Source organism: Sceloporus occidentalis, unplaced genomic scaffold (genome assembly GCF_023333645.1).
Source record: "Sceloporus occidentalis isolate IW3139 unplaced genomic scaffold, rSceOcc1.0.p SCAF_2, whole genome shotgun sequence".
In the NCBI taxonomy this organism is placed as follows: domain Eukaryota; kingdom Metazoa; phylum Chordata; class Lepidosauria; order Squamata; family Phrynosomatidae; genus Sceloporus; species Sceloporus occidentalis.
The window spans coordinates 81,641,906-81,658,767 of NW_028316982.1; the positions used below are offsets into that span (position 1 = coordinate 81,641,906).

The following is a 16,862-nucleotide window of genomic DNA, read 5'->3' on the forward strand; positions in this document are numbered from 1 at the left end:
GGGTGGGTAAAATTGTGAGAAGTGTAGCTGGATATGCACATGCTCATGTGCAGGGGTGAGAGTATCATCTACTCCCTTTGTTCTTCACAGTGCAAAATGTTTTTGAAGTTCCCTGCATTTAAAAAAATCAGCATTCAATGCAGTATAAAAGAATGATGCAGCACAGTGAGGGAGAAGCAATGAGAAAAAGAAAGCAGTCAGGCCAGCGTGATGTGTGCATATACTTGCAGATGAATAAAGGTAACAATCCATAACCACTTTGTTGTGGCTGCCATTGTTGTGTAGTATTTATAAAACTGTAGCAATGAATGAGAAATCCCATAATGACAGCACAAGGTCAAAAAACAAAAACAACAACTCACTACCACTTACAAGTAACGAGGATTCTAAACCAAGAGATGTAATTGTTTTTCTCAACTACAAAGACAACTAACACAGTCATAGACGGCAGTTAGTTCAAGGTTGATTGTCTAACTGTGAAAGTGGGACCATTAAGGCTGTTTACCTTGTGTTAGGCAGTGATAAATTATTGTTCACTATTTCTGCACTTTGTCCCATTTTATCATAGATATTATTCAGCCAACCTAGTAAGTAATGCTTAATGTATGGCCTACAAACAAGACCTGTGCTCAACCCTCTGAGCAAGAGCTCAGAAGAAACATTCTGAGGCCAAACTTGCATGCCAATAGTATCCTCATGATAGCTAAGACAGGGAGTCATTAATAAGGCAATGCCACTGGTAGTGAATGGTGACCAACAAGTAGATACACGTATAGGCAGAAACTGCATGATGGCAACAACAACAACAGCAACAACAACAACAAGAAAACCTCAAAGGAAGCTAGAGTTAATACATTATGTAAAAATGCAACTGACTGGCCACCACCAGCATTCACTATGGGCTGTCTTTTCTGCAATTCATGAGCAGTACTTTCTTCTTCCACCATCTCACCCCATGAGCCAAGACCAACAGTCACACGCTAAATTTGCCAGCAAATAACTGATCCAGTGCTCGTGCAAGGACAAACTAAGGGAATGAGTAGGGACATCCTATTTCTGGCAAAGCTCAGGCTGGGAAAATCTCAAGGCTGAAGTACAGGCAGCACAAGGCCTAAACCAAGGGAACAAACCGAGCAGTTAATTCAGATCAGGCTTATCTGCAAACAGGGTCAAAATAATTCAGAGTCTAGCATAAAGGGGGTCTGATATAACAGCACTCATGAGCCAAAACAAACAAACAAACAAACAAACAAACAAAACCAAAAAAAAAAAAAGCGTGAGCAAGGATTAGAACCAGTATATGGGCATTGCTGCCAGCAGCTTTCCTTTTCCAGAACTGAGGATCAGTAGTTCTCAGAAATTCCCCTACACTTTAGGTGTATGCATTTAGGAAAGAGGGGCCTTACTTATGGATTTTACATGTGCAAAGATTTTCTTGACAGATAGGCACTTCTTCAAAGATTACCTTGCTTGTCTTCCTGGAACTGACAGCTCCTTAAACTTGGAAGTTATCCTGACTCAAGGCAGGGACCCTCATCCCTCCTGCCAAAGGCTGAGGGTTATTGGGATGGCCTGTCCTCTGTCACCTGGCAAGCTGTGGTTCATTTTCATTGGAAGTGTCACCCAGGAGGGACATGATAACGGGTTATTTTATGAAAAGTTTGCTAGTTGACCATGTCTTTTAGAACAGAGCTCAGAAACATTACTAAAAGAATAAAGAAAGACACTCATTTGCCCTTTTAAAAGAATAATGAATAGCATAACACATCAGTGTTTTTACTTTTTAAATAGCAAAGGACAATACCACAGTATACTGTTATAGTACTATTATTCCACTTTTACTGCAATGGTTGCCTCCTTGCCATGCTTTGCTGGTTTCTTCTTCCTTTCCTGCTTCAGACAGCACTTGGTTTTGGCCTCTGGGAGAAGAAAAGGGGCCCATTCCTAGCTGGTAAATGTCCTGCATGGTTTCTTTTTCTACACCAGGGTAATGGCACAATGTATGGCTCCCCAATAACACAAATGATGTTGTACCTCAAATGCCACAGGACTGGGCTTTAAATGTTACATGAAAACTGACTTTGACAAATACGTTTCTTTTGGCATTTTTCAGGCGGAGGCATAGCATTTGCTTTTGTGCAACACAGTAAGCCCATAGGCTATGTTTTCTGAAAGACAACTGATACTCTGCATAAAATCTGCCAAGCCCCTTGACTTGTCACACTGAACCAGCAATGTTTGTCAAGAATATGTTTTTCCTTCCAGCATGCATGGTGCTTTCCTTTCTCAGGAACGTGAAAGGTATATGAATTAATAAATATGCTGCCAGCAGAATTGTAACATCTAGCTGCCACTTTACTTTTCTGCTGAGTAAGTGAAATCCAACTAAACACAGAGCAAAAGGTAACATGCTGCATACAGATAAATCATAATTTTCAAAACATCAATGCATGCCATTGACTAACTCAATGGAAGCTGCTTCTTTGTCTAGTTTGACTCTTTTTACCTTTGTCCAGTTTGACTCTTTCTTTACAGCTTTATAATACTGAACAGTTTTAGGTGCTTCCCAAGCATTAGTTCTGTGCTCATTTTCTCTGATTCCTAATTTAAAAAAAGGAAAGATAAAAGGTTACTTGAAATCACACAACAGTACAAGAAAGTTCATTTCTATGCATAAAAGTGCATAAAAGGACTAACAGATATGATCTGGGATGCAATTTTCTGAGAAATCATAATATCTCTTTGCTCACACATGACGTAGATAAAATCCCACAGGGGATCCCTTGGTGTCACTTGTACATCTATCAGCAACAAATTCGCACTTTTGAATATTTTGGTGTTTAAGGATTCTGTGGATGGACTTTGTTTCAGGATGGATGTCTGAGTTCTGTGGGTTTTTTTTTAATTTTAAAAGAATGAACATGTAAAATACCTTTTGTACGATTAGAGCTTCATATAGACTATTCAGGAATTTTCAATCTAGTTTATCTAGCTCAGTGTTTTCTACTTTGACTGGCAGTTTCTCCACAATGTCTTATACAGAGATTGGACTTTTCCTTAGCCTTATGCACTAGGCTGCATCTGCACTGAAAAATAATAGTTTGACACCAATTTAACTGCCATGGATCCATGCTATAGAATTCAGAGACTTGTACTTTTATGAGATATTTAGCCTTCTCTGTAAGAGCACTCTGATGCCACACCAAACTACAAATCCCAGGATTTCATAGCATTGAGCCACAGAAGTTAAAGCAGTGTCAAACTGCATTATTTCTGCAGTGCAGAGGCAGCCCTAGATACTGGAAAGCAAGGAAACCTGCAACTTTAACCAGGCTAAGCTGAAAATATTTTGCTGCTTGAAGCCAAGGACAAAATGTTACTCCTTCCACCATCCATGTACGAAAAAGAAAAACCTGGCAACTGAATCTTACTATAATGCCAGATGTGTGATAGCATCCTCTATCACAACTGGCAATGGCAGGAGAGTTTTGGTGGGATAGCTGCAAAGAAGAGCTCCATCCTTCAAGAGAGGGACATACTCAGGAAGAACGGCTTGAGGTTAGAGGCAGTCATAGCCCTTCCCACCCCGAACATCTGCTGCCTTTGGTGAGAGCCTCCTTTTTCCTGATGTGAGGTCCAGCCTTGCCTGGAGCAAACTATTTAATGTTCTGTTTTTGGCCCCCATTGTTAAGGCTGTAAATTCCTTGGGAAATGTAACTGTTCTCTTAAGAATCTTACGTACATGAATATTAATCTAGAATCCAAGATAGAAGATTTATTCCTCTCTCACTGTAAAATCCAAGAGAGAGGATTTATTTCCCTGTCTGTCAGATGCACAGAGAGACTTCGGTTACCTTATAAATAGTAGAAGGGGGGAAAGAAAACCTCACCTTCATAGATTCCATGGATCATATTTCACTAAAAATTTAGAGACCACACAAGATAAATAAATTGTAGATTCAAAGGCAGCTGAACAGTCACAGCTAAAGATCCTGGATGGCTCCAGACAGACGTTTTCAGCCTCTTGCTGCACTGGCAAAAGTATATCAGTAACATCTAATACTGTACTGAGTGGAATGTTTACTCAATATGTTACCATGACAGTTGGACTAAGATTCTCCCTTTAGAGCTTGCATGATAAGAAATGGCAATCACTTTGGTTTGCTTTTGATGTCTCAGGAAGCTTTTGAAGCAGAAAGTTAACCCACAAAGCTAGAAAGTCAATCTGAAATTGAACTGAAATCTGGGGCAATTCCTCCTCTATAGGGAGAGAACAATTGGGTGACTGATAAATTAAATTAATCTATTTTCAAAGTGCCCCCCCCCAGTTATTGGAGGCAGTTGGTTGCAATCATATGAACAACTCAAGTAAACACCATTGTGTGTGTATATGTCTTCAAACCACCTGTCAACGTAAGGTGACCCCATGAATTTCATAAGGTTTTCTTAAGATAGGAATGTTCAGAGATGGTTTTACCAGTTCCTTCCTCTGAACTATAGCCTACACCATCTGGCATTCATTAGTGGTCTCCCATTCAAGTACTAACCAGGGCTGACCTTGCTTAGCTTCCAAGATCATTCAAGATCTGGTATCTTTATGGAGTATTTAGACAGAAGCACTATTTTGTTGTTGTTGTGTGCCTTCAAGTCATTTCCATCTTAGGGCAATCCTAAGGCAAACCTATCACGTGGTTTTCTTGGCAAGATTTCTTCAAAGAAGTTGGGTTTTTGCCTTTCTCTGAGGCTGAGAGAAAGTGACTTGCTCAAGGTCACCTAATAGGCTTCTACTGATGAGCTGGAATTCAAACACTAGTCTCCAGAGTGGTAGTCAAACCACTACTCCATGCTGGCTTGACAGAAGTACCTTTACTACCAAGTAAATATGCATAGAGAGCCAGTGTGATGTAATGCTTTGAGCATTGGGCAATGACTTTGGAAATCAGGGATCAATGGCCTGCTCAGCCATGGAAATACACTGGGTGACCTTAGGCGAGTCACACACTCTCAACCACAGAAAATCCCATGATAGGTTCACTTTTGGGTTGCAATAAGTCAGAAATGACTTGAAGGCACACAACAACAACAACAACAACAACAACAACTATACATAGGTTTGCACTGTCAGAGTCCTTTAACCGGGGCCCAGCTCTAAAGTGCATGCCCACAGACATGTATCAAAAGACAATCCTAACTCAAAGGTGTGCTAACTCTAAAAACCTCTTGTGGTAACTGAACTGACCTTTTGGCTGCATAACTCCTTTCTCCTGGCTGATTATAGAGCTTAGCCAGCAGTTGAGCCAAAAAGGGGTGGAGAAAGGGCAGAGCTTTTGGACACAGCTCAGGGGCATAACCACTATGTCAGTGCAAATCTAGGACAGTCAAAAAATAAGATTGCTAGATTGAAAACTGGAGCAGGCTCCCATAACATTAATGGTTGTGTAGACCCAGTGTGGAATAGTGGTTTGAGTGTTGGACTACAACTCTGGAGACCAGGGTTCGATTCCCAGTTCAGCCATAAAAGTCACTGGGTGACCCTGAGTAAGTCACACTCTCTCAACCTGAGAGGATGGCAATGGCAAGCCTCCTCTGAACAACTCTTGCCACGAAAATCCCAGGTTTGCCTTAGGGTTGCCGTAAGTCAGAAATGACTTGAAGGTACTCAATAACAACAACAAGAGAATTACAGCAAATGTTGGTTATTACAGAACCAGGTAACAAGCAAAACCTGCTGAAATTTTATACAGTAATTAAAGGTACAGGAGCTCTTTCCAGTTTTCACTTTGGCAATCCTATAAATAAATTCCAAAATTCCTCTAGAAGAAATTTGGACTCAAAATAACTTCTCCAAGCCCAGTACAGCTGGTCTTCATCCATCTAGGTGAGTTAAAAGGGGACTCAACCTTTATTTGAAAGTCTCTATTGGATAGGAGCTTGAACAAGACTAAATCACAGCAGCAGTTTTCAAAGAGATAGCTGTGTTAATCTGTTGTAGTATGAAAGGTAAAAATAGGGGAAGGAGAGTAAAGGACTCAAGTATCACCTTTAAGACTAATAGATTTATTTTAGCATGAGCTTTTGTCCATTTTTTTTTCAGTTGCACTGTTAAGGTGAAATTAAAGCCACATGTTTTTAGTCCCAGTTGTGGGAATAGGATGGAATGTAATAAGATACAGAAAAATTCTATTTGTGACCCTGGACATAAATCTTCTAAGAGTTGTGTGAGATAATATCAGACTTTCAAGCAGCTGGCAGTGGCAGCATAATCAGATGGCTAGTTCAGAAATCAGCTCTTAAATTGAGTTGATAAACTCACAAAGCCTTGCCTAGAATTAGTTACTGGGTACAAAAAAACCAAAACCTTATACTTGTGAAAGTATATGTGTATATACTATGAATATGTTCAGGCTTCTGTACTCTGTTCCCTTTTGAGGGCAAAACAACAGCACTCGGTAGAACTTGCTGCTTCCAAGGGTGAAATCCACTGTCGCATACTGTGAAGACAAAAAACCTGGTGGAAGAACAGGGAGACAAGAGTTTCTTCTGTGCATTCCCTCATACTAGAATACTTAGCCTCACAGCTGGTCTCTACTGCTGTTGTTCAAATGTTATGGTTGCTAACATGCATCCAAAGGCCAGCATCTGTGTAGTTGATTTTTGCAAGTGCTTTCCCTTTCAGGCATCTTGAAACTGCAATATTTAGGCCTGCAGGGTTCCTGATAGCACAGGCTGCACTCCTGGTGTTCAAAGTCTGATAGATGCAGCTCCAAGAAGGAAATTTGGTGTCGCGGAAAAGGCAGTGTACCAGTGAGCAACAAAACTGATTTTTAAAAAATCTGAATGCCACTCCTCCAATCATATTACCTCTTGCAACAGTAAATAACAATGCAGGATTAATATCCAGTTTCCATACATTCTTCCCATATTCTCAAAAAAACCCATCCCAATTGCAATGCATGCCAATAAATGTAACCAGCTAATACAAGATTAAAGAAGCTATCGCAGTCACATTATAATACTAAACTGCAACTAGATTCTGTTTTGGCTTTTCCAGAGTATGTCTGAAGCTCTTCAAAAGCCTGCAAAACCAATTTCAGTTCAGACCACAGAGGAAACAGAAAATGAGTCTGTGTGTACCATAAGTACCAGAGAGCCCTGAAATACCATGGTCTTGAGTGACAACCCTGGAAGGACTAGATGTCTTTTACAAGCTGGAAAGATTCATCCTGAGTACAAAATGTTCACGATAAGTTCAACCTTCTACTTTAAGATTCTTCTTATGGACTTATTAATATGATGCAAGTGATAGTCTTCTAGAAGCAAAGCTGAGGGGCTAACCCTGTCACAACCACTTACATGGAAAAGAATCAGTACATTATACAATTTTTAAAAAATGAATATGGGATAATTTATGGTAGAAAAAGAAAATGGAAGGAAGCAGATTCTGCTCACCAATGCTTTTACCTCTATGGTTAGAGCTCCCCTAGGCGTGAGACCTGGCATGTTCTTTGGAAGACCGTGCCCTCCAACTGTCCTGATTTGACAGGTACAGTCCCGATTAATTCTCTGTCATCTCACACTTTCAATTAGTTTAAAAAATTCTCCTCCTCTGCTCCTTGTCTTCATCTTACTTCAGATGTTGGAAACAGAGTTCAATGTGCAAAAATAGTTTGCCCTGAGTTATTCACCAGAGGAGAGATGAGAGGAGCAAGTGCAATCTTGCTCTTCCTCATAGACTCAGGCAAAAGCAAACCCCTGCAGCCTTTCGTAGCTTGTATGTTTTTCCTCATTCATAATTTTTGCCTTCTTGACCACATTGTGATATTGCTTTGCTATTTATGTCCTGGTTTTCATCTATCACACTGGGGAAAAGACGTTATTATAAAGGCATTTTCCTGACAAAATCACAAGATCGTGGCTAAGATTTTCAGACGAGGTTGCAATTAGAGAGGACTTATCCCAGGGAGAAACAGGAGTGCTCCAGCAACAAACCAGTCATGGGATTTCCCTGTGAATGGTTTGTTGCTTGAACATTCCAATTTCTTCCTTCTCTAATTGCGATGTGTCTGAAAATCTTTGCCATGATCTTGTGACTTTGCTGGGAAAACGCCTTTTTAATCCCGGCTTAAATCTGAGTTTTCCCTCAGTGTGATAAAGTCCTATGAAATGTTGGAAGGTATGGAAGACATTCCTTCAGATTTCATGCTGGGAAGGGCAAGCATACCATATATCTAACCAGAACCACACTTGTCTCTTAGGTGCGTTACAGACCGCCCAAAAGCGGGCGGTCTGCCGCCGCCGCCATTAGCTGCGCCGAGAAGCCCCAGCAGCCAGACCGCGAGGCTTCCCGGTGCAGTTAAAAAGAAGTGCTGAAATGGCGCTTCTTCTTGGCAGCCGGAAGTGGCGCCTGAGGCGTGAGGCGCGCACTCGCGGCGTCACTTCCACCGTGCCACGTCCGGACGCTGTGCGTCCGAGACGTGAAGATGGCAGTGCCCATGTGGACGGGCGCCGCCATTTACTATGCGCTCCGCGCATACTAGGAACAGGGCCAGTTAAGAAGGTAAGACCCTTCCTAACCATAGCACGCCCCTTTCTAACACTAGTATGCGCAGAGCGCGTACTAAATGGCGGTCTGTAACGTGCCTTACTTTTGCAAGTTGAGCTTTAAGCAGGAACCTCTCTAGTTCAAACCTCACCAAAAGCAAGAATTAACTAGAACTAGGATGTAACACATCAGTAACAACAGCAATGCATGCAATACATTACTTTTGGAGCTAAGGAAGGCATGACACTCATTTTAAGAAATGGTTTACCAACTGGTAACATAGTAATTTTAAGGGTGCAGAGAGTGACATCTATCATATCAAAACATTATTTTGAGGGTGATTGGGGGGAATTTAGGGCCTTCTCTCTATTTTTATGTTTGTAAAAAATAAATAATAGTAACATGCTAGGAACATTTTACTTGTAAAATAGCAAATAATGCTATTTTTAATGCTAATGCATTACTTTTCAACATTTCGGTCTGTGACACTCACTAGAAAATGAAATGACCTTGATATAAGTCAAAGAAAGGAAACTAAGGTATGGGTTGTGTTCTTCTCCCTTTCTGTAAAACATAATGAAAGCCATTAATGGGTCTTACACATCTTGAAGCAATAACTGCCTGCCTGCAGAGAAGATTATAGAGTTTGACCTGAAACAGACAATTATGCTCCATTCGGTTATCACAATCCTTAGAGGTAGCTCCCATTTGATGTCAGGGACTTATCAGGGTGCTATCAAGAGTATTACTTGTGTAGGGTCCATCTGTAGTAGGCCCTCAGCAGAAAGAAATGCCAGGCCTTATTCCACAGAAAATATATTTGTTCTAAATACGTTTACTAGGACATAATTCTGGTAAATTCTCAACCCCCACCAGTTCTAATTTTCAGATTGTAATCCTGTAAAAAGCATGTTATTGTTGCTGTTGTTCTGTGTCTTCAAGCCATTTCTGACTTATATGACCCTAAGAAAACCTGTCACAGGGTTTTCTTGGCAAGATTTGTTCAGAGGGAGCTTTGCCTTTGCCTCCCTCTGAGGCTGAGAGAATGCCCTAGGTCACCCAGTGGGTTTCCATGGCTGAGCAGGGATTTGAACCCTGGTTTCCATTAGCCATTGCTTATTACTGAGATAGACCAATGGTCTAATACAGTGATGTCCAAACTCTGGCCCTCCAGTTGTTTTGGACTTCAACTCCCAGAAGCCTCAGCCACATTGGCCAATGGTTTGGGATTCTGGGAGCTGAAGTCCAAAACACCTGGAGGGCCAGAGTTTGGACATCACTGGTCTAATACAATATTAAAATGATCCCAGTGTTACAGAGTTGTAGCTCCCTATTCTAGTCTTAGCCTTATTATTCATATATATTCTTAGTCATATACATTATGAAACTCCTATATGAAAGCTGAGTCAGATGAAGCAAATTCTGTTATTATGATTGGGAAGGATTGGGAGAGTAGGTTTTTCAGCGTATGCTCCAAAAACAGCTCGGCAGATTGACCTGAAATTTGACAGTGTAGAAGAGGTCAGTCTGAGACTGGTCTGTGCTCATTTTGAGAAACACTAAGAAATGGCTCATTTACAGGTGTTTAAAGTTTTATGAGTGACCTCTAGCACTGGGAGAGGTATTCTCTTTTCCCCCTTAGAGTTTCCTGGGCTTAGATTTGCCAGATGATTTCTTCAATCATGCAGCTTCTTCCAGGAAAAAGAAAAAAGATCTGATGCATGCTGTGCCCCAGTAATAGTATAAAGTGCTCCTATTTTTAATTTAAAAAATTGTCTTATTATTTAATTTATTTATACCCCACCTTTCTCTCAGTAATGAGACTCAAGGTAGCTAACTACAGGGTGTATTGAAAAACAATACAGATTAAAACTATACAAAAGCTTCATTAAAATATATATATTTTAAAAAAATAGTTAAATCAAAACATTAAACATCAATACATTAAAATTCATTAAAAATAATATACAAATCTTAAAACAGCATCACACAGCGTTAAAAGTCTGATCCACTCAGCTTCCAAAAATCTAGTGGTATAAAAATATCTTACAATAATAACTTGATTACAGCCATTTGGCCAGCACAATTACAAAATTCCAATTAAAAACATAACTTAGTTTTATACCATAGGTTCATGTACAGGCAGATTATATAAAAATATCTTAATTTGCTGGTGGAAGTACAGCAAGGACAGGGCCATTCTCCCAAAGGAATGAGTTCCAAGGTCTGGGAGCAGCCACGAAGTGGGCCTTCTTTCTTATTTCCTCCAAACAAGCCTGAGAACATGGAGACTCATTTTAATTTAATTGGTTTGGATCCATTTTATCAAGCAGACATCACAGGCTCTGTCCTGAACTTACTGTTATGTAGGAGAGAGCTGTATACAAAAGGAGGGAGTATTGCTGGTTAGCCCTGAGATAGGACAGAGTATGTGGAACAATGGTAGCTGGTCATTCCCATGAAATGTTATTCTGTACCTTAGAGGAGTTATTCAAGGCTCTGACTCTATTTTAGAAAACCTTGGATATTGTCTGTAAAGTTGGGAATCAAACCCAGAACCTTTTCCATTAACAGGGGCATCACTTACACAAAAGGTAGGCAACCTCAGCAGCTATGAGAGCCAATTTTCTGTTCCTGGGTGAGTATTTGGGATACATAGGCTGCCAAAAATGAAATAAACAACAAAAAATCAGGAGTAGGTTTTTTCATTTGAAAATTGGGCATTTGTTTATGTTCAACTATGTGAGAGTGCAGTGGTCTCCAACCCAGTTAAGTGAAAGGGTGAAACACTGCTTTCTGAGACTCTTAGAAGAGAGGGAATAAGCAATTTTTGGGGCCAGGACATTTTTTGTCTGGAGTTGTTTTGTTGTTGTTGTGTGCCTTTGAGTCATTTCCAACCTACAGAGACCCTAAGGTATTCCTGGCAAGATTTGTTCAGGGGAGGTTTTCCATTACCTTCCTCTGAGGCTGAGAAAATGTGATTTGCCCAAGGTTACCTAGTGGGTTTGATGGCTGAGCAGGGGATCAAACCTTGGTTTCCAGAATCATTGTTCAACACTCAGACCACTATGCTACACAGGTAGGGGGTTGTGAAAACATCCACATATAGTTTCAGGACTTCAATTTGCTTTTCCCCCCCCTCTGATTTAGACAAAATGGATGTGGTTGGAGGCAGTGTGGTGTAGTGGTATTAGTGTTGGATTAGGGCTCTGAAGAATTGAAAGGTCCAAATCCCTGCTCAACCACTGGGGGATCTTGGGGAAGTCACACTCAGCCATAGAGAAAAGCAATGGTAAACCTCAATTAAACAAATCTTGCCAAGAAACCCCTATGATAGGGTTGCCATAAATCAGAATCAATGTAAAGGTACATAAGAACAACAAATGGAACCATATGCTATAGTTAGTTCCAGCTGAGCTGGCTAACTGTCAAAAGCAGAATGTTGGACCTAAGTCTGAGATGTTTCAGTTTACTGTAAGACATGTTCAAACTGTTGGTGTAATATGTCTTTAAACAACAGAAAAATATTTCGATTGACAGGTGATAGTTGAGAGTAGAGGGTTGAAATGTTCGGTTGGTTGAGAGTTATGGTTGAAGCAGCAGCGTGTAGTTTATTGCTCTATGTGTGTGGACTAGGTTTGGCGATGTGAAGCAGACTTTGAAGTTAATTATAAGTCAGAGAGGTGTATATATTTGTGTAAATTTACAGCCCTATATAAATAAAGCTTAATCATCATCATCATAATAATGTTTGCCATATTATATTGTATATATATTATAACTGAAAATAAAAGCCTCCGGGAACTTTGGATGAATCAACTGTCTTTGTTTTCTTTTAAGTATGAAAAGTGGTCAGTGTACTGCCAATACCAATAGCTGGGGTTTTTGCTTTTATATTCTGCTCTGTACATTGTTTTTGGTTGTAGCTGGATGATTTTTACCCAGACTGCACTAGGAGTTGGCCTTGTCTCAAATATGTTACTGGCTGACACAAACTGCAATTTAAGTTACTGTTCCATCTTCTCAGTAACCAACCAATATAAAATTCAAATTTTCTGTCCTTTAGAGGTAGAGAGGAACTGCTGGACCTCTTACCCTTTCCCACCACCACTCCCTTCTCCTTCTGTGTCATGTCTTTTTAGATTGTAAACCTGAGGGCAGGGAATCGTCAAACTAAAAAGATTGCATGTACAGCGCTGTGTAAATTTACAGCGCTTCATAAATAAAGGTTAATTATTATTATTATTATTATTATTATTATTATACTCCTTTTTTCTCTCCCTATCTACCATTCATTTCAACTCCTTCCTTCCTTCCAACCTTTCTGTCCAACCAAGTCCCACTTCCACATATTTCTATTGTACTGCGCAGGTGAGGATCTGCTGCTGTTGACATTAGTCCCATTCAAAGGATGTGGCCCAGCCTTATGCCACAGGATGTGTTAACCAAAGAGGAACTGGTCAAGCTACAGCTCTGAGATTGGAAACGCTTCTGTAACAAAGCTATGTGAAAGTGAATTGCGCAAGTAACCCCAGTTTGCTTGCAGTAACATCCCAATTGGCAGTACATTATTGAATTTGTTATATGGGATAATAATGTAGATCTGTGATGGGAGAGGAATTTGTGCAGGAATCAAAGAACTGTGTAGTATCATGAGGTCTAACCAATCAGCTATATGATGCTCTCCCCCCCCCCCCCTTCTCTAGCTTCTAAGATAAAGGACTATATCACATGTGGCTTTTAAACTGCCATTAAAGTTGTAAAACAGCACCTTTGGCAATACATGTTACATGACACAATCTCTGTCTTGTCACTGCCTTGACTCAAAGCGTTGTTAGAAAGCACATTGTCATTGATGGAGGGAAACCCATTCAACAATGTCCCAAATGTGCTCTTGTAGCAGTTCCAGTATTGGGCAGTCATGTGGTGTCAGTGTCTCCTCTTCTCTCCCTGTGCCCCCTCTGCCTCAATATTCCCAAGCAGTTGGTTTTCTTTTTTTAAAAAAAACTAAAATTTTATTATCTTTTTTTCTTTGTGTTTATTTACAATCATACTTCTGGAATTGCATTAACGTGAAAGGCACACTGGGTAGGGCATAGGACAGAAAGGTGGGATTCGGGAGGAGAGGGAAGACAATACAAAGACCCAGTCATGCTATTGAAAACACTGTCATCCAGAATGCTCCCAAACCAGTTGCTTTTATTGTATCCAGTTGCTTTTACTAAGAATGGGTCTCATGTGATAAACCTCAGAGAATCAGTCATGAGCCACATTTATTTTCCCATGCAACATGAAGGAGAGAGACCTGTTTTCTAAAAGAGGCCAATCCCTAGGTCCCAGCTACAGTACTTATGTGCTGTGTGTGTAGCGTTTCAGATAGTATACCCTGAGACATCTTTATTCTCTTAGGCATTTTAAATGAAATGAATTTTTTAGCTCTGATGGGAAAAGAAGCTGCACTTTAAACACTCTACTTGAGTCATTCATTCTGCTGCCTGAATTAGTTTTGAAGTGGTACTGTATCTGGTATTTAATTGTAGATTTAATTCAGCAGTATTTTAATTATGTGATTGTATGTTATTAGAATGTCTAGCTGTGAACTGCCTGGGGGATAGATTTGTATGAAGAATAATGTACAAATACATTAAAATAAAATATAAGAAAATAAGTGTTGATTTAGATTGAATTATCCAATGATCAAAAGCACTCAACTGTCTTATAGCTCCACCCATACCGGCTGAACAAAAATTCCAGTCCTTCTTCAAAGAGCATTAGCTTTCAAAGAGATCTGAACTTGAAAACAGGTTATGAGTAAAATTTGAAATCAGTTATTTATTTCTTGGAATAGGAACAAGGGACAGAATAGTTTGCGATCTTTCTTTGCACTATATGTTTTGCTTCTAATATGCAATCTGAAGCCATGGATTGATTTAATCTTGCAAATAATCTATTTTTTTTCCATTTCACTGCAATAGGTTAGGAAACACAGATGATTTCTAAGATTAAACAAAGCAAAATTGTATAGCAGTAAAGAGGAATGTAAGCAGATTTTGTGCTTATCTCCAGTTTCAACAAAGGATATCTGGTAATTGCTTTTTTATAACTTGAGCTTTACGTTTGAAAGTGAGGAGAACATAGAAACGCATGCTATTGCAGCTTAAATATTGAAGTCATAGATCCTTAACTTTCTATTCTGATAGTGAGCCAAACTATCAACCGATTTTAATGCAGCACACACACACACACACACACACACACACAAATGACAAAGGGAATGGCAAAGGATAATGCTTTGGATCAGCACCAAATTGAGTCTGGTTTACAATCTGCAATTGGAATCAAAATAAAAGTTCTAAATTATTAGCCATTTCTGCCCCAGATAGATCAGACGAGGCAACAACTCCAGCTTTTTTTTTCAAAAAGGCAAGAGACTTGTTGCTTAGCAACAAATAAAATACTCACAATTGTATGTTCTCTCTCACACACACAAAAAGAAACTTGAACCCTCAATCACTGCATTCAAACACGAAGAAACAAAAGACAGACAGAGAGAGGATAATGCCATTTTTAAAATCCATTCACTTTCTTAGGGACTTCCCTCTTGCATCATTTGATGGTCTTCTCATGAAACCGTTAGGTGTTTTCAACATCTACATGAAGCCGTTTGGAGAGGCCATTCAGATCTTTGGTACTGGATATCGTCAGTATGCTGATGGTACCCAGCTCTATCTCTCCTTTACAACTGATACCAAGAAGGCTGTGGAAGTACTGAATCATTGTCTGAATGCAGTAATGATAAACCATTAATAAATTTTTATTTATATCCCACCTACTCCAATTAGGACCGAGGCATCTTACAGTAAAACAATCAAAATGTAGTAAAATTACAATATACAATAGTCCCAAGTTCTACACCGCCTTAAAATAACATTAAATCACAGTTATATTAAAAATTCATACTAAAAAGATTAATTAAAACAAATAAAAACAAATAAACTGGAGGATGGAGTGCAAGAAAATTGATACTCTACATAATAGTCTACTCAATGGGTAGTTGAACTATTCCGGAAAGAACTGAATATGGGTGAGTAGACTTGAGACTTAATCCATACAAGATGGAAGTGCTGCTGATCAGTAGGAATACCAACGTGGGATTGAGTTTGCACCTTGTTCTGAATGAGGTTGCTGTCCCTCTGAAAGATCATGTTTGTAGCTTGAAGGTTCCCTTGGAGCACTGTTCCTGCAAAGCCAGGTTGCTGCGGTGGCCAGGAGTGCTTTTGTCCAGCTTTGGCTGGTGTGCCAGCTGAGGCTTCTATTGAGAAAGACAGATCTGGCCACAGTGGTTCATGCCTTAATTAACTTTCAGTTAAACTACTATAGTGCACTCTATGTGGGGCTGCCCTTGAAAAATGTTTGAAAGCTACAGCTAGTGCAAAATGCAGCAGCCAGTCTGGTGTCAGGTGAGCATTTTAGAAACCAAGTAACACCAGTCCTGCAAGAACTAAACTGGTTTCCAGTTTGCTTCCAAGGCCATGCAAGGTGCTGGTGTTGACCTACAAAGCCAAGATATCTGAAAGCCCACTGCTTCCCATATAAGCCTGCCAGACATCTGAGATCTTCAGAGGAGGCCCTGTTGTGTGTCCCAACAACTCATGAGGTTAGGCTGGTGGGTACTTATAACAGGGCTTTCTTTGTAGTGGCACCCCCACTGTGGAACTCCTTAGCCATGAACATTAGGCTAGCCCCCTCTTTCATTAGCTTCCAGCGGGCAGACAAAACAGTGCTGTTCCATACGGACATTCAGTGTCTGAAATTGCTATTTTAACTATTTCAAAATTAGATTCTAGGATTGTTTTTAGACTGCTTTTAGGAGTTTTCAAATAGTGTTTTAAATTAAATAATTTTTACCCAAAAAGACTATAACAAAGAGGCAGTATTAGTTAGCTAGAGTTGAGAAGTTACTTTTTTTTAAACTACAAAAGACATAATCCCCCTGCCAGCATAACCATTATAGAAAAGCCCTTGCAATTTTAGAACAGATTTTAAAAAAAACAACACACACGCAAGGTATTTGGTCTTGATCCAGTGGTGCTCTCTGGATCTGTGAATGTTGGGGGACTCCATGTTATGCTTGCCTGGACCTTTAGGTTGCAGTTGAACCCAGTGGTTGAGGAAAGGCTAACATACAAATGAAACCTACCAGTTTTCACTAATTTATAAATAGTTATGCAAAACCCAAGTTCTACCATTTGCATTACTGAAGAATAAATCCTAAAGCACGTACACAAACTGGGGAAAGCTGGGGAGAACAAACAGAAAG

General features: G+C 39.8%; 1 protein-coding gene across 6 annotated transcripts in view; it reads right to left on the bottom strand.

The window, feature by feature from the left end:
* CUNH10orf90 (chromosome unknown C10orf90 homolog) overlaps positions 1 to 16,862 on the bottom strand; it is a 204,202-nt gene that overhangs the window by 80,549 nt on the left and 106,791 nt on the right. For 4 of the 6 annotated variants that reach the window (XM_089507832.1, XM_089507830.1, XM_089507831.1 and 1 more), the window contains one exon: positions 2,507 to 2,601. In XM_089507832.1, coding sequence (XP_089363958.1) covers positions 2,507 to 2,601 — 95 coding nt within the window. Of the gene's footprint in view, positions 1 to 2,506; positions 2,602 to 3,890; positions 3,997 to 11,538; positions 11,593 to 16,862 lie in introns of those variants that run through there. The other 2 variants (XM_089507835.1, XM_089507834.1) reach the window with 2 other exon arrangements.